The sequence below is a fragment of the Drosophila rhopaloa genome, unplaced genomic scaffold, assembly GCF_018152115.1.
Source record: "Drosophila rhopaloa isolate 14029-0021.01 unplaced genomic scaffold, ASM1815211v1 contig_155, whole genome shotgun sequence".
Lineage (NCBI taxonomy): Eukaryota > Metazoa > Arthropoda > Insecta > Diptera > Drosophilidae > Drosophila > Drosophila rhopaloa.
Window position 1 is genome coordinate 6969099 of NW_025335034.1, and position 18201 is coordinate 6987299.

Sequence of the window (18201 nt, forward strand, 5' to 3'; positions counted from 1 at the left end):
TGTAATAAATATCATTTTCTGACTTTTGATTCTTTAATTTCTTTCAGTTCGGCGTCGTTACTCGAAAAAGGCTATGCAATACGACGGGCCAGCGGAATTCAACCTTGCTGCACATAGGCGTCCAAAGCTAATAATAGCCAACGAACATTTTATAGTCCATCGTATTCTAGGAAAGGATAACCTGATCGGCTCCTGGCGATGCATGTATCACCACAAGGGATGCAAGGCCCGAGCCTCAACTTTCATGGTGGGCTCCGAGGTGAAATACAGAAGCACTTGCTCCTCGCACAACCATAAGAATGTTAGGACCAAGCTGGACAGTCTAAAGATGCCTTGGATTCCTACCGATTAGAGCAAAGTTAAGGGATTTTAAATCCTCTAGATGCGATCTCAGATTTATTCAACCTTTAGTGCTCAGTATATCACCAAGCTTCATAGATACATACATTTTAGCAAGCAAATCATAATTGTTTTAAAGAATCATCAGTTTTGAGAGTAGACCAACAAAAGTATACATTTTTTTAATTAGATAAACTGAAGCATCTTAAAAAGATCATATTTTTTCAAATATCTTGATGTATCTTTAAATAAGTTAAATTGCTTACTATCAACGTGACCAACATACAATCACATATGCTTAATTAAAGTATACACATTTAAAAATATCTTTTAAAAAGGACACCATAAACAAAAAGCCTATCAATATTGAAAATATTTTTTTTTGTAATATGATTTTTATGTCTTCAAAAGTAAGATTAATTGAAGTCCACAAAATAAACATTTACCTTTTAATAAAGTACAAGTACTTAAATAGTGGTCTTCGAAACAACCATTTTAAAACCTCTTATGTACATATATATATATTCATTTTTTACTTGTAGGGAAAAATACTCTAAATTTTTAAGGTGAGATCATATAATATGCAATTCGTTTAAATGTTCATCTGACTTTATTAAAAGTTCATAGTTTGTACGTAACACAAGCCATGGCTTAAGTCGATGCCGTGGACAAAAGCGTCTTAACAGTGAGAACAGAATAAATTATATGACCCGGGACTTTGCACATCACAAAACTTGTATTGTAAGATCCCAGATGAATGGGCTACTTACCCGTCCTAACTAGGGTCGGGACACTCAGTCTAAATCAGAAAGATACATAGCAAAAACTATAGTAGAATACATTAGCTTAGCCCTAATAAAACTCGGATATTAGGGTGGGAATGTCTAAGAAGCGGTTACATCTTAGGCAGCTGGTCTAGATTGACCTCGGTCTCCATTTTCCAGGATCCCTGAAGTTTATCGGCAGCTGTGAGAGAGCTCAGCTTTTTGTGGATCAACATCCCAGCCGCCTTGGCCGCTTCAATACGCTTATTGTCACCCATGTGATTGTGGACATCTGGGGATAGGAAATTTAAACAATTATTTGGTATAACTTTTTTGAATTCACTTTACAAACCATTGGTTACATAGAGATCATCGCCAATAGTCTTCAACCGGCTGCGGCACTTGACCGATCTGTTCTGGACGCATTCCCAATACAGGATATTATTGCTCTTGCCGAAAAACTTGAGATTGGAGCGGTAAACAAAATTGTTGATGGTCAGCAGAGTGCCGCCCTTGCGGCTAATCAGGAACATCTGCGGACCGCAATTTCGAACGTGTTGGGTAACTGGAAAACACGAAAGTTCGTAGGTTATTTGTAAGTTGAATACTTTTGTGTGCATACAAGTTTTAAGGAGTTAGAGCTTATGAGCTAGTAAAATGGTATACTTAGAAGTCTGATTTATTGACATCGTTTTATTATGAAAACTTAATTATTTGCTGCTTAGTTGGGTATTTATTACCCAAATGAACATAGAATATATAATATGAAACTTTAAGGCATATTCAGTGTCACTTCTTGTTCTGCAGGGCCTTCTGCAGGTGTCGCTTGATCCCTTATTCGGAAATATTTGCATTTTCAGTGGATATTAGCGAATTAAGTGTCATTTCTTTTTGTTCTGCAGAGCCTTTTGGAGACGTCGCTTGATCTTTTCGCGAAAATCATTGGGGTCAACCTCCTCCTCTTTTACGGCCGGCTTCTCTGGTATCGGTTCGTCCAGCTCAATCTCATCGATCTCCTGAATCTCAAACTCCTCGAAATCTTCCTCCTCCTTCGCGTCGGAACCCTCCAGCTTGGTGGTGTTCTTAATAAGCACTTCCACCTTGGTATCCTTGTTGGGCGTCAGCGAAGAAATGGCTCCCGAGTCGCCGGGCATGAACTGCGAGGGCAGGCAGCTCTTGTCGCTGGCCTGCATGAAGTGGACGTGCTCCCCGTCATAGGGGAAAACCCTCTTCTGGTCGCACACCACCCGCACCTTGCATTCGTCACCATGCTCCCGGTAGCAGCACTGGAACACCGAGTAGTCCGCCTTGCGGAACGAGAACTTAAACAGGTGGCCATTGAAGATCAGCTTAACACCGCCTGCAGAGGGAGCAAGGAATCAGCTTGGTTATCGAGGAGCAGGACTCCTGCCAGGACTCGGACTTACCCTTCGTGGTGGAGGCGTATACCGCCGGCTCGCTGGCCTCCTCGTTCAAGGTCGCCGCATGCAATTTGTCAAGGAGCTTCGGCTTTGGCGTCAGATCCTCAACTTTGGTCTTAGGCCTGCCGCGTTTACGTGGTGGGATTCCTCGAGATGCAGATGCGGATGTGGCGGCTGTAGATTTTAGAAACAAACGCAACAGGTTAAAACATCTGGGTAAGACTAGGTCTTTCGATCGAAATATGAAAATAAAACGACTGAGGAGGGAGTTTTGCTGGTTCTTGTTTATTTTATTGGTTTACAAGCAAGGAGAAATGTACTATTATTAAAATAAAATATTTTATGTGGAAAAAACACGGTTTAAAGAAGAAGAGCACTGTACTTAAGAGCAGGCAAACTTCTCACTAAGCTATCGATATATGGTATACTTGTGGGTGCATCACTATCGATAGTTATGTGACGATTGTGTTTACCGGTGCAGGGAATTTCGGCGTTTTTTTGTTTTACTAAAAGATAAATTGCTTGAGTCCCTTGGCACTAACATTATGAAATATCTGGGCCCAACGTAAATCTACTACCTCCTCGTATGGCGTCCGCAATTGACTTCAGGTTTAAAAAAATTTTAAATGAGAATTGCTTACACAAAGCTTATATCGCCTTTTTTCAAGTGCGCTTAAACTGACGAACTATCGATAACTGTCAGTATTTTTAAGCTGTATGTACTAGAAACATTCGCCGCGAATCACTCTTATACACATTTATATTTCACATTATGTTGTGATTTTATGTGCAAGTGGGTTATATGTTATGTAAAATAGCACTTCCCGCCAATTCATCTTTCCAATTATAGAACTTTAGACATTAACATATGTCTATATACAAAATGTAATTAAAAAATATAATTCACATATCTGATATAAAAAATATATTAAAAACGAAATTTAATGAAACGTTTTAAGAATATTTTAGTAAAAATCCTTTATTGATCGATTAAAATCAATAAACTTTACAATTTTGCATATTAAAAACTATTTTGAATAAAATCAGTTAAGATTTAAAAAGGGAGCGATAGCCGATAACTGATAACCGATAACATGGCACGCCATCTTTGTTGTAGTTGTTCTCTTACTTTTTTCGCCGTGTTCGCTTCATTTGTTTTTAAAAATGACTTTTGCTGAAAAGTTGATTGTCAATCATTAACAAAATGTGCAATGCCTTGAAAGTAAATAGATGCACAATAGCAAGTAATGTAAGTAGTGAGTAATCTGTGAAATATCCTGTGAACATGCCGCGAGTGGGTGTGTGAGTGCCTGTGTGGTTGTGTGTAAGTGCAGCGAACTGGCATCTTTGTTGTTGCTGAGTGTCTCAGAAAGGAATCCCTCCAAAAAAAAATGTGCAAAAAAGGAATTTTTTTTCTTAATTTAAATTAAAAGTGTGTTTGTGAAGATGTTCTTTGACCGATACTAACTTATTAAATTATAGCAAGTAGAGTCTTGTACCTGCACCAGGTGAGTTTTATTTGTTGTCAAACAAACTAAGCTGCCCTTACACAGGCAGTAAGCTTGATTATTGAAATGTGAAATATAAAACGACCTAAAAACCCCAAAGAGGTAATTAACTAAAACCTGCCTCGAGCGATATAAATAAGCGGCTATAAATAGTACACTGTATAGGGAATTGGAATTTCCTGCAATAAATAGTTTACTCAGCACACCAACAAATCCATGTGTTTTTATCTGGGTAATGTTAAGGTACCAAGTGATTTGGAAAATAAAATTAGTTTACTTTGCCTGTTCTATTTCAGGCCAGTTCATCGGGGATGTTCCGCGTGGCCAATGGATCGATAAGCACGACTATTTTTTCCTGAGGAACCAAAAACAGGGCTTCAACCTGGTGTTCAATGGATATATGTACAAAAAGGAGGCCAGTTTCCGGGCCACCGTGAACTGGATCTGTTCCGACGGAAATGGCAAGCGGCTGAACGAGAACAAGTGCTCCGCGAGAGCCATCACCAAGTTTGATGGAGGCATCAAGCTCGGAAAGAACGCCCACAACCATCCTCCTCGGTTTTTGGGCGGCAATGTGCCCGCAAAACTGATGCCTAAGGATGCCTTTTATCCCCAATATTAAAGATAGAAATTAACCGAATCTAAACACCGATTTTTGTAGACTATTTAGCTGCATGTAATAGTTGGATTAAGGTCATCTTTCATGTGTCACCGCTCATTTCACCAGAAATCAATCCTTCATCTCTTTAGCAAAAGACCAGAAGGAGGGCGTTCGGTTGAAGCGCACCCCCCACGGCGAATTCCTGATGGTCAGCGGGAAATCTTACAAGAAAATGCGCGCCATGCAGTACCGCACCTACTTTCATTGCTTGACCAGAAACTGCCCGGCTTACTACGTCCTTGTGGAGCTCAGCCGGCGGCCACGGCTCACCAGACATCACGACCACGCCAAGCACTGCCAGCAGTGCCAGTAGGATGTAGGATGTGTATGTAGTCATAGTCCGAAACCGCAATGTACAATATACCGAAAACCATAAAAGCAATCTCCAGTGTTTTATTTATTCTTCCGAATTCCTTTCATCATAATCCAGTCAGCACGCTCGACTAACCCCGAACCCTTACTTTTATCTTCCATTTTAGAAGCCAAATTCGACTATCAGATCAGCGTAGATGTAGGCGAGGGCACGATGCAGTTGGCCAGCGCCTCCGCTGCCGGAGTGGTCAACAGCAACTCTCCCTTCTTTATCGTCAGCAAGTACGGTACCAAGCAGATAATGCTTAAGCAGCACACTTTCAATCGACACATCTGCCGGGACGACGTCACCTACTGGCGCTGCAGTCAGGTGAGTGGATTGCACAGGGACCGTTCACCTAACCTACTTTAACTTTTTTATTTCATACAACTGTCTATTCATAAGATCTCATCTTAAAGAGAGAAACGTGTTTCAAATGTAGAGCGGTTTACTCTAATCTCTGATTTAAATCGATTGACTTAGAGTTCAAGAGGTTTTTGGGACATTTTAATTTGACTAAACAATATTTTTTCCAACTTTGAGGTCCATTTCTGTACGACTTGGTGTAACGATTCGTGTACATATTTGGAATCAGCACCAAAAGATTTTTTTAAATTATACTTTCATGAATGTACATTTTTGGGGAATTTTAAAAATAAATATAATTATTATTAATATACAATTTGGTGGACGGTCCCACAAAACCAAAACTAAACCAGTATTAGAATTTAATACGTCTTCCTTTTAGTTCGCCGTGTTGCGATGTCGGGCACGGCTCAAAACCAAACTGGACACCCTGACTATCCTGAACAGCGAACACAACCACGAGGTCATCTCGAAGGCGCGAAAGTACGGCTCCCTGAAGCGTCAAAGGGCAGAAGCTGAGGCGGCTCGTGCGGAGCGGCGGCAGGACCCTTTGGAGACCTCCGCCACATCAACGCCGGCAACAGCGACTTAGCGCTTTAGTCTTAAGCCCTATTGTACAATATAACATCACATCGACTTTCGTCTGTCTCAATAAAATGCAAGTTAGCTAAGTTTATGGTTTCCCCTGCGTCTCTTTGCTTACTAGTGTTAAATATTTGAGCTAACCTCGTTTAGTTTGAACTAATTCATTTTTTGTCCTTTTCATTCACAGATTCTATTGCGTACTACTCGTATATTACCGGCTTTCGAGGGAGTCGCAAACTGAAGATAGGAGAATTCACATTCACCAGAAACAAGGCCACAGGATCGAAAACATATTGGTCCTGCGCCCGAGCGGGAGCTCACAAATGCAAAGCCCGGGTAGTCACCGTGCAAGACCACGATGTGACCATCAAATGTGGGCAACATAACCATCCGCCCTACTAAACAGCCATAGAAACCAGCCAACTCTGGCTGTCCATTGTATAGATTCAATTTATTGCCTACTTATTATTTATTATAGAATATAAAGCTTAAAAATCGAAACTGCATTTTCTGGTGTTCATGAGCTCTCAGTTTTCACATTTATACATCTTCCATTGAACTCTAATAAATAATATTTTGCTCTCTTACAGAATTCGCTGATCTCGATGACATGAAGGGCGCCATCAAGCATAGCCTCCTCACATTTATTCGTGGGCAGCGCGGATGCAAATTGCTGGCGTTTAACGGCCACAACTACGTCAGAAACCGTCGAAGTAACCTGAAGACTTACTGGATATGCTCGAAAAAAGTGAGTTTAAATTTCAAACAATTACTTTTTGGAAAAATATGGCTAACAAATTAAAAATAGGATAAATAAAAAGGAATGATCTTATTTATATTATTTATTTAATTATTATTTTATAATAGACTTTGGTGTTAGTCTATTATAAATAAATAACATTATTAAAGGCATACCTTAAGGAAATCAGTTATCCCTTTTGGTCTCCATTCCAGGGCAGCACGAAATGCAACGCTCGAGTCGTGACCAATGTCGTCGAAGGTGTGCACAAGATTGTCCTGGAGTCGTGCCATCATACCTGTCTCAACACAGAGCGAAAGAAGCGGCTCTCGGTGACTAGTTCCATGGGAAAAGCGCGAAACAAGGCGGAAAAGGCACTGGGAGCAGGCTTTATTAAGGCAGAGGCCGACGAAGATCTCACACTCGAATTAAGAACGCTCAACCTAAGCATCGAGGACCTTCACAACCTGCAATGAATAGACTCAAAATCTAGCCATAACTTGCGATTTAGGAGTAAACTTATGTGTAAATTTAAAATAAACTTTTTGTCGTGTGTAATTTGCACAATTTTAATTTAAGATTTAGCTCAATTATCTGTATATTTTTGACAATTGAATTGCTGAATTTAATTAATTCTGAATATTTTTTTTTGATTTCTAGTGACCTTTGATGTGATAACCGTCCCACACGCCAAATCCGATCAACACCCGATGATGAAGAGAGTGCGTTTGGCCAAATCCATGGAGGACGTCCATTACGTCCGCACGGCGGCAGGAAACGGAGTCCTGCACTGCGGCGAGCATCGTTACCTTCGCAACGCATCCTACAAGGACAAGGTCTACTGGAAGTGCAGCAAGTGGCGCAAGCAATGTCGCTCCCGCGTCATTACGCACATCTTGCCAAATGGGCAATCCCGCTACGCCGTCAGCGGAGTGCACAACCATCCCTAGATCAAAAAAAGCGTTCAGCCGGCTGAATGAGACCACATAAGATAGCTATAGGTTTAAGGATGCTTTTTACTTAAAAAACAGAATATTAAATTAAACAAGCCTATTTTTTATGTGCGATAAGCTTAACTTCGCTTTGATTAAAATGAATAGTTTCTAGATTAGGAGATGCAAGTTTAACTTCCGGCAAGTAAGGTGAGTGTTTAAAAAATGTATTTAAAACTAATCCGTTTTATATATTATATTTGTTTGTCTAGAACATTATTGGTGCATGGCTGGCTATTGTTTTTTTGGTTATATGTACATTTATCATTGGAAACATTTTAAATATTCGATTAAAAAATGATTTCTTCTCTAATCTGCATTTTGCAGAGCCCTGTGTTTTTATGAAACTGTTTTTATTATTTTTAAAATTGCTATATTTAAATTATTTGTATTATCTAATTATTTTTAATCTAATCAATTAATTAATAAATAATGCACAAATTAACTGTTTTAAACCTTTTTTCTTTGCAGCTCTGGCTGACCTTAATCCCAGTATACTTGCCGACTATGGCAACGAAAGTTTCTTGCCCAAAACGCAGGGTACTCGGCGTCAACAGATTCGCTGTGGTGTGGCGCCCCAGCAGAAGTGCGTACGCACCTTAGACGACTGGGATCGCATCCGGTATGAGCGGACCAGTGGTGGCGATGTTCTGATCTACGATGGCGAGCGCTATATGCGCCGGGCAAACTACGATGACAACATCTATTGGGGCTGCGCCAAGAAGCGTTTAAACTGCAACGTGTACATGATCACCCACAAAAACAAGCCCACCCATGTGGCCATTTCGGGCGTGCACAACCACTTGTAGACGTACATTCTTTATTTTGTAATCAATAAACATATACTCGTTAAAAAGCTAAATTAGTAATTTCCCACAAGTATTTTCCTCCAACATTAAATTAATTCCAGAGAACCGAGATGACTAATGATTTGTTTAATCATTTCAGAACTGGCTGTTTTTGGCACAGGACAGCGGGGAAGGACCGTCCTACTGTTCCAGAATGAGAAGTTTGTAAAAAATCGATGCTCAGCCTCTCGTACCTACTGGATCTGCTCGAGAAAAGTAAGTTTTGCAAATAACCTTGGCTCTAAATAATAATACTGAGTTTTATACACCAATCAATTCATTATTATAATATTTTTGTTATTCATTTTTATGTTAATAATAGACTTTTAATTGAAGTAATAAAAAAAATTAAAAAACGTATTTAAATAAACAAATTTTAGTCCGAGGAAGTTTTTTTTTATTACGCACTATGAGTAGTGAAATTGTAACAAATGTTTTTTTTATGAAATTAAATTTCTTTATAATTATGATTTGCGTTATAATGTACCGTTTGTTACTCATTCGTTATGCGACCTGTAACTAATAATTTATTTTCATGAAAACCACCAATATATTTTTCTTGCTCTCCATATAATGACTCTCATTAAAAAGAGTTTAATACGTGACTAGGTTGGATTTATATATATATATATATATTTTAATTTGAAACTTACATACGCAAATTATATGGAATGTTTTCTGTTATTTTTGGGAGATGTATAATAGCTGAATTAGTATCATTTTGATAAGACTTTACTGAATTTAAATGGAGAAGTACAAACATATTTTCTTGAACTCTTAACAGGATGTCACTGTGTGCAGAGCCCGCGTGGTCACCGCGCTGGACAAGAACGCCCAGGCCCGCATCATCAAGTGCACCTACGAGCACGATCACAGCCGGAAATTTCCCAACAACAACGTCAACTTGCCTGTGCTTATAAAACGAGATAAAAAGTGCCTCTCTCTGGAATAGTGCTAGGATTACATTTAAGTGTCATAACTGTCCAAAGCGTCCATACATTTGACCAGCCACTTTTAAATAAATCATTTTGTTTTAAATCTCGACACGATGAGGAACCGTTTATTTTTCCATGCTTAGGATAAGGCTACGCTTACTCAAATATAAGAAATTACCTCGTTCTCGTACTAATCTGGACTTTCTCTCTCTTTCACAGCGTTTCACATTGACTTTGCGGACTCCAAGAAGAATGGTGGAAAACTGCTAGTTATCAATGGCTTCCGCTTCTTCCGAAACAAGAAGCGCGGTCATCTGCAGTACTGGAAGTGCCGAAACTACTACAAGGAGCGATGTCCCGCCATCGCCATCCACGACGAATCCACTCTTATCCTGCGTCTTTGCCACCAACATCAGCACACGGAGAGCAATGACATTGAGATAAAGCCGCTGCCCGGCGGGGAAGCGAAGTTACCTGAGGCCGCCGAGGATGAGGCGCAAGCAGAACCTGAGATTGAGATGGATGGTGGAGGTGCTTCGGATCCGGAGCTTGAAACCCTTCCAATCGCAGCTATACGGGAGCCGCCGCCGCTTCTCGAAATAAAATCGAAACTGAAAAACCGCGAGTTCTAGCCGCGGTTAGATACTCCTTACCACCTAGTCCATAAGAGTGTAAAATGTGTGCATTAAAGCAAAACAACTTCAAATGTTTTTCAATACCACTAAGTATCTTCCTAAACAAACTTTGTTAGCTCTCTCTTAAAGGATGTAACAAATAACTAAAATAATTGATCTATATCCGGTCTTTTTTCAGAACTTGACTACGGACATGGTCAGTATCGCGGAAACAATCCTCAGATCCAGTTCTCCGTGTCCAAGCGAGGCGGGCAGCTGCTCTGGCTTGATGGGATGAAGTTCTTCCGTAACAATATAAACCGCACGAATCTTTACTGGCGCTGTCATTGGTACTATCGCCAGACCAAGTGCCCGGTGCTCATATGCATGAGCAAGACAAACAGCAACGATTTCCGTCAGATCCACGACCACTGCCATATGCGTCCAAAGCGAAAGGATAAAGCTGGAACGGTGGTGGGTCCCAGGATGAGGACTCCAGTGGTATCCAACGTGAGAAGCCTTCCGCAGAGCATGGCACACCTTTTCGATATGTAATTTAAGAGTCTTTCGCAAAGCATGTCAATAAAACAAGAAGAAACCTTGAAGGAACCTCAATAATTGTCCAATTTCTTAAATACATACTTGAAATTGACATCGCATTCGACCATAACTAATCCATTTTTGCTTTCTTACAGTTGTGCTGGCCAACGACGAGGTGCCCAATCCGGAGGATGTGCTGGTCTTCTTCACGCAATCGCTGCGCGGTCGCCCCGCTATTATGGCCAATGGCATTCGCTTTTTGATTATGAGCGAGAACAAGAAGAAGATTCTGTGGCGCTGTAGCTCGATGGCCACCAAAAAGCTCAAGTGTCCCGCCCGCATTACCATGTTGAAGGAGACGCCGCCCAAGTTCATCATCAACAAGGCAGAGCATCTGCACGCGGAGCTTAAGCGAAACAAGTACAGCTCCAGCAAGGCGCAAACGCTGCGAGATCCCCATCAAATGTCCACCAAGATGGACTGTGAGATGGAGGGCGCCAGCGGCGTTAACTTCGATCTCCATGAGGAGGAGCTCCATGACCTCACTCACGACGTCTAGGGAGCATATAGTTAGCTTTAGGTGTACGTTAACGACAAGCGATAAATATTCATTCAGAATAAATGGAAGCAAAATTCATTGTTAGGCTCAGCAATTTGTGTATATTTAAACACCATCTTAAATAATTCCCTATTCCCCGTTTCTTTCTGATTTAAAAAACCTTAAACTATACAATACTATTTAAATTTTCATATTTTTTTTTAGATGCAAAATTTGGCTATGTAGTGAGTCAGAAAGGACGCATCTTGTTGCTTCACGAAAAGTTCTCCTACGTGCGGGAAAAGTGCATCAATGGCAAGACTTACTGGCGATGCACTCAGTACACCACGCAAGTCAAGTGCCATGGTCGGGTTCACACGCTCAAGGAAAAGATTGTGCACTCGAGCAAGCACAACCATCAACCATGTGGCCAAGGACGTAGGCAGTTCATCAAGCTGCTTGCCCGTGAATAATGTGGGATGGTGAACGTATTGGACCGATATACTTTTCGTGAAAGAGTATTTATAGGCAATTCCGAGCCATTTTCTTGAACAAATATATTTTCATTAATCTTGAACTAAAGGTTTTATTTTGCCGAAATATATAAATTTTACAATTACTTACAATTATATAAAATTACTTATTTTAAGCCTTTTCAAAATAGAATTTTAGAATTTGATCTCCACCTCCGTCGTTAAGCTTTGATAAGGAAAAGATTTGGTTTGAAAAATAAACTAAAAGTAAAACAATCCACCGTTAAGTTTATTTATATATTTCTTGTGTTTCTTTATGCATTTTTAAGGAAAAAACATTTATGAAATATTAAACTGCTTGTTCTCATTTTCAGGTACGGCACATTTGGCCAATTTTAGTTGCACCCGGAAGAAAAAGCGAAAGCTGGTCATCGATAAGCACGAGTTCGTGATGGATCGCAAGTTGAAAAGCAGCATCAACTGGCGCTGTTCCCGCTATCGAAGTTCCAACTGTAAAGTCAGGGCCACCACCCACGTTTTAAAGAATGGCCAGGAGGTGTACCGACTGAAATATGCAAAGCACTCCCATCCGTGACCCCAGAAACATTTATCTGTTGAATAAATCAAAACGAACGTTACCTACATTTACATTTTCTCTGGCAGTACATAAGTTATTTTATTAAATAAACTAGACTGTATTTCATTTTCAGTTTATCTGATTACCTTAAAAGAGAATATTAAAATTAGTAGATTTGGAAACCACAATGGAGAATACAAGAAAATAAAAAATTAGTAAAATGAGTATGCAAAATCATAGTTAAGTAATTAACTTGTTCTTTTAAAAACTATTACTTATTAATCAAAACCCTCTTTAATTTATTTTCAGATATTATACGCAAAAGAGGAATTATGATTGTAAAGGGCACCAAAGGAAAACCGAAACTTTTAATGGGCGGCTACGAGTATTATCGAAATAATTCGCGTGGTTCCAAGACGTATTGGCTTTGTGCCCGGAATCGATATATGCGGTGTGCTGCCCGTATCATTACCTGCTCAGTGACTGGAGAGCTGGTCATCAAAAACCAGCAGCACAACCACGACCCTCTCCGCCACCCAAAAGCAGACATTAAGGAGAAGCCGCCAACTTCCAGCCTTAAGAACTAAGGAATCTGAACTCTATTCCATTTTAAAACAAATACTACTCAAATTTATAATTCATTTTACAGCTATAAAGTTATTTTAAAATCTTTTTTATAAGATAGCAAGTAGCTGATACTATATCCTTGCAGAGGGTATTCTAATTTTGGTAATACGTTTTTTAACACAGTGAGAAAAACATTTCTGACCCAAAAAGTATTTTATAGTTATGTTGACTCATAAATTTCTCTTCTTTTGAAGAAATTTTTCAAACTTTGCAAATCGTATTTTATGTACACATTTAACAAAAGGTTAAAATAATCAACATAAAATTTGACCAATCGTATTTTCTTATGCTTTCGCTGGTGATGGTAAAAATTAACAAAAGGTTAAATTATCAAAAAATTATCACCAATCGTATTTTTTTAAGTATTCTCCGATGAAGCTTAAAATTCTTGCCAACCGATTATAGATGACATAGGAATAATCAAATTTAAAAATGCAGCAATTTTTAAAGAAACTGTCTCGGAAAACTCTTAATGAAAAGTTGCAACGGTCTCGTGAGTACTTATAACAAGAAAACCTGTATTGATTCTGATGATAAATCAGAGGCGCTAATAGAGGAAGGTTTTATCACATAAGCAGTTTTTATTTTATTAAATAAGAATAAGAAGTCGTAACCGATACTCGAGGTTAAACGCAAAAAAATAATGTTCATTTTATCTGTTTACTGCATTTTACTGCAATTCGCAATTGTACTTATTGCCAATATAAAAGTGCTTTGCCCCGTCTGTGTAGTTTGAGAAGAGTTTCCCTATATTGGAACTGGAACCCTGATTAAAAACGATATCAAGCACAACTATCGAAGCATATGCAACCTATGCACATCCATAAATATGGCAGCGCCTGTCTGACCCTTGGCGTTCGGTACACCTTAAAATATCCGAAGCCCATTTTATAATCTTTTTTCATTGTCTAGAAAATTGTTAAGAAAATTTGGAGTTAACACTAACAGGGACGTGGTAAAAAGTCATGTTTTTATAAGCCGGATATAGAAAAAAGAAGAAATTTTAAAGTTGGTTTGTGTTCGGTTCAACCAAAACAATCACATACATTACTGTCGTTCACAGCATCCGTACATATTGACATAGCACAGAATGATTAGGTTAAAGCACAATAAGCTGGAGTCGGTGGTTGCATCAAACTCGCCAAATGCACCGCCCAAACAAAATGTGAATCTGAGCTGCTCGTCCTCGATAAAGCTTGAGCTTAAAGAAGTCGAACGTAGTCTTACAAAAGTCCTAAAATAAGACAAACTTAGTTTGTATGGACTATCTAATAAAAAGTACCAGTTATCGAGGGCACAACCAACCTTAAGCTTAAAGGACTCTGCAGGGAAATGGGTCCGAAATGGTCATTTGTTATGCAAATTAAAAGAATTTAAATTTTGCCGTTGGCACCATCTGATTCCTAATTGACTGATAAGGTGACTGGAACCGATCGGTGGAGCCGAACACTGTTGGGACTCTGGATGGGTCTTATTGCCTGTATCGCCTGGTACTCCTTGAACTTTAGTATCACCACGCCTAAGCCTTGTACTCAAGTCGTTTAGCACTGTGCACTTCAACTTAACTTAATTACTATTCGAACTTCGCTGGCGTTGACCTTTTAAAGCCCGTGATGTTCTTCATAAGAAGACATGGAAGTTCTTCCCATAAGGATATACCGGCGAGCAGACAGCTGTCAACAGACGCTCCGAATGACCACTGCATGCAATATCGCGACTTGTTCTTAATTGGAAAAATGTGGGTTGGGGCCTTAGCTTGGACCTCATGGTCCTACACCACAACTCTGACCTAAAACTGATAGGGATATGCAGCAAATAGCTCTAAGGTCAACCCAGGAAAACAAAACGAAAACGGTGGGAAGTTGGAGAACGTAATGCAAAAAAGAACTTGTGTTTATTGATGGCCATATCTTATGTATGTATGTGTTTATTTAAAAAAGCCAAACATAATACACAAACAAAAATTAAACTTGAACCCTTGGCGATCTCTCGTTTTCAACATTGAAAACGTAGGCTTTAGAAGGCCATTTTCTTGTAATCTATTGATATGAAAAGTTTGAGAGATTGCTCTTTTTATAAAAAACACTAAGGATATTCAATATAAATATAAAATGATTGCGATTTTAAGGAAAATTAATTAGTGAAAATTAAATATTAAAAAACGAATATTAGAAATTATTATTTATTATTTGTATTTTCAATTTCAAAATTTGTTTTAAATTCCCCAAATTGTTTACAGTGGTGGAAAAAAATAACAGAAACGCGCCAATATTCGCGCCACCATGTTTAACAATCTTAATGTTATGCTTCGGATTAAAAGCATATGTTTTCCCGTTCCGAACATATTTATTTTAGTTTCACCACAGGACATTATTCCATATTTTGGCTGTAAGCAAGCCTTTTTTTCAACGTTTTTTTGCTTAAAAGTGAAACTTTTCTACCTGAAAGTGCTTTGGAATCACTTCAATCAGCCTGTTCCTAAATGTCCGAGTAGGAACTGATGCCTGCAACATATTTTTGAGTTTTTTCGATGTAAGAAATGGGTCCTTTTTTGATGTCCAAATCAACAAGTCGGCAAACTTTTGGATTGTAGCTCTCTTTGTACCTCGGTTCTCCTTTGCCTTTGTGAAATAAATCGCAGAAAAAACTTTTTTCCTTGAGCAATTAATTAATTTATATATTTTAAAAATATCTCTTTCATTAGCTGTTCAGTGCACTTCGGTACCCATTTTGTACATAAAAGTCGAGGTTGAATTCGGATTTTGACCAAATTTGTAATTTTGTGCAAAATTAACTCTAAAGTATTAACACTAAAACTATAATTTCAAAATATTTAAGGTAAAGAAAATTTCGTTGTAAATAGATCGGGTTTCAATTTTTGTTTTCAGCCCAAACTATTGGTCCCCCATAAGATTGGTGGACACCATAAGTAATAAAAGCGAAACCGACTTAATAAAGTACCGTTATCAGTGCACCAAGTATAGTTGGTTTTAAGCCTAGAGCTTTTATACATATTTAGCAAATTAGGTTTGAAGTGCAAAATTAAATGCCACTTCAATTATTTTTTCCGTCACTGCACATATTTTTTTGTTTTTAAGTTTGTGAGCATACTGCAACTCAAATTTGTTCTCTTATTGATTTCTTACCTCTCCCAACAAATTGCAATGGGCAACAAGAGCAATGCAACACCATTAAAAATACGTCGAGATTTTCGGCCTTTAATCGAAACATATGTAAGTAAAACAGTATTTCCTAGTATAACGTCTAGAGTTGACCCTGCCTGAGTCCTTGACTTTGAGACGAGATTAAAGCTTACTTAATTTAGTTTAAGAACCTTTAAATGTATCTTTAACAAAGCAGTATAAGATTTGAGAACGTTTCCATATCTTAAATACATCAGTGAAAAGCCTAGTACTAGTTCTTTATTAAAAATCAAAACACTTACCAAAATACATATACTGGACCTAAAATATTCATTTATTTTACTTAAAGTTCAAACATTTTTTAGTAGTCATGAACAATGCTTTTTGTAAATATTTACCGATTTGTTCAGTTTTACAAGTGCACTAATGAAGTTTTTTATAAACAGATACGTTCCTTGGTTCTCAGTATGTCAACGAACGTTGATATCAACAACCCTTTGTTGTTTCTGTTGCATGGCCAGTTCGTAAATTGATACCGCACACAATGACGGCCCTGCTAATTCCCTGTGTAAACTTTGTGGGGTCTTGTTTATACAAATCGGTTTCCAACCAAATAACGAGAAGTGTGGAATGACAAGAAAGCTGAATCAGCTTTTGAGCCACTTGAAATGTGTCTCATAAATTCCTTAAGTGCGGCGTATTAATCAGCTATTGCACGCATTTGCTTGCATTAAAACAGTGGCTTCAAAAAACAGGCTTGCTTGAAAATATTTATTTTTTATGTTAAAACTAGTTGACCGTAAAATAATGTTTAAGAAACCCCTAACTATATAATGGAAACATTAATTTGAATTAAATTTGAATTCTTATTTGAGATTCTGGCATTTGAGATCAGATCTAATCATCAAATAGCTTTTTACAACTTTTGGTGTAACCCGACAAAGTTCCAAATGAGAAATCAGAATGTGTAAATAGGCCTTAAGCCTTAAACTGTTTGACAATCAGGTCTTATCTCAAAAGTCAAATTTTGGAATTTTGACTCAGTTTGCGTACCTTGGCCTTGGCAAAAAACAAATTAAACCAACAAGATTCTACGAATAAGTAAACATTTTTATATTCAATACAGTAAAAATTATTTAAAAACAAGAGAGAACGCTATAGTCGGGTGCCCCGACTATCAGATACCCGTTACTCAGGTAAAGGGAGTGCGAGGGAGATGGAGATAGAAACTTTGATCACGCATAACTTTTTAACGAATGGTCCGATTTGAAAAATTTCTTCTACATTTCGATAGGTATTGATAAACACAATAAAACTGCATTTTTACTTTTCCGAAATATTTAAATTTTTAAAATCGTATATGAGCGATTGTGGGCGTTTAAGGGGGCGTGGCACCTTTTTGAAACAAACTTGCGCTGCGTAGGAACTCCTAGAATCTGCATGCAAAATGCCAATCTTCTAGCTTTTATAGTTTCCGAGATCTCAGCGTTCATACGGACGGACAGACGGACAGACAGACAGACAGACAGACGGACAGACGGACAGACGGACATGGCTATATCGACTCGGCTAGTGACCCTGATCAAGAATATATATACTTTATAGGGTCGGAAACGCTTCCTTCTAGCTGTTACATACTTTTGCACGAATACAATATACCCTTTTACTCTACGAGTAACGGGTATAATTATTAAGAAGAAGTTTTTGTTTGCTATAAACTATTGGTATACAACGAGAGGGTCTTGGATAGCTTTTTTATACCCGTTATTCGAGTAGTAAATATTTTGTTGCTGCAAATGATAAGACATATCACTATATTATTGAGATTATGCGGATTTCAGTAATAATATTTCTTTTGTTCTAAATCTATTTTTAATGTACATTTTAAAAGATTAAAAGACGATGCTTTTAAAATTATTCGCTTAATTAAATAATTTGTAATACAATTTTATGATTTGGATAAAAAGTGATATATTTATTTTGATCATTTTTTTTTCGAAAGAACAATATATAGTTTCAGACAAATTTGACAACTTTTTAAATAACCCGCCATAACAATTAGATCGTGCACATGGAACCAGTTGGATTTTTTATACGGTATATTGCGTTCTGCGCTGCGGTCACACTGTATTTTTAAGATACGACTCGTTGGTCCCGTACCGAAAGGATACATTCTCTC

The 18201-nt window shown here is 38.2% G+C and overlaps 3 protein-coding genes across 22 annotated transcripts in view; 1 reads left to right on the forward strand and 2 right to left on the reverse strand.

Annotated features, from left to right (window-relative positions):
- The window catches only part of LOC108053884 (modifier of mdg4-like), a 29505-nt gene extending 16352 nt beyond the window's left edge, over nucleotides 1-13153 (forward strand). The window contains exons 1-3 of one of the 20 annotated variants that reach the window (XM_017136609.2): nucleotides 8390-8538; nucleotides 8676-8791; nucleotides 9360-9721. In XM_017136609.2, the coding sequence (XP_016992098.1) occupies nucleotides 8502-8538; nucleotides 8676-8791; nucleotides 9360-9527 (321 nt within the window). In that variant the 5' untranslated portion in view covers nucleotides 8390-8501 and the 3' untranslated portion in view covers nucleotides 9528-9721. The other 19 variants (XM_044457290.1, XM_044457289.1, XM_044457305.1 and 16 more) reach the window with 19 other exon arrangements.
- Nucleotides 927-1734, reverse strand: LOC108053883. Its single transcript, XM_017136607.2, has 2 exons — nucleotides 1456-1734; nucleotides 927-1395 (listed from the first exon to the last, which is right to left on the reverse strand). Exons 1-2 carry the CDS (start codon nucleotides 1721-1723, stop codon nucleotides 1235-1237), a joined length of 429 nt encoding a protein of 142 aa, XP_016992096.1. The 5' UTR covers nucleotides 1724-1734; the 3' UTR covers nucleotides 927-1234.
- LOC108053890 (modifier of mdg4) lies at nucleotides 1777-2816 on the reverse strand (the record flags this gene model as incomplete). Its single annotated transcript, XM_017136620.2, has 2 exons — nucleotides 1777-2463; nucleotides 2531-2816. Coding segments are annotated over 2 exons (765 nt in total), but the record flags the coding sequence as incomplete, so codon positions are not given.
- Nucleotides 13154-18201: the final 5048 nt, after the last annotated feature.

Bases quoted from the DNA above. Each gene is read 5' to 3' on its own strand.
- LOC108053883 (XM_017136607.2), bottom strand. From the start codon at position 1,723: ATGCACACAAAAGTATTCAACTTACAAATAACCTACGAACTTTCGTGT. The intron at 1,396-1,455 runs GTTTGTAAAGTG...TCCTATCCCCAG, and splicing joins TGATCTCTATGTAACCAATG to ATGTCCACAATCACATGGGT.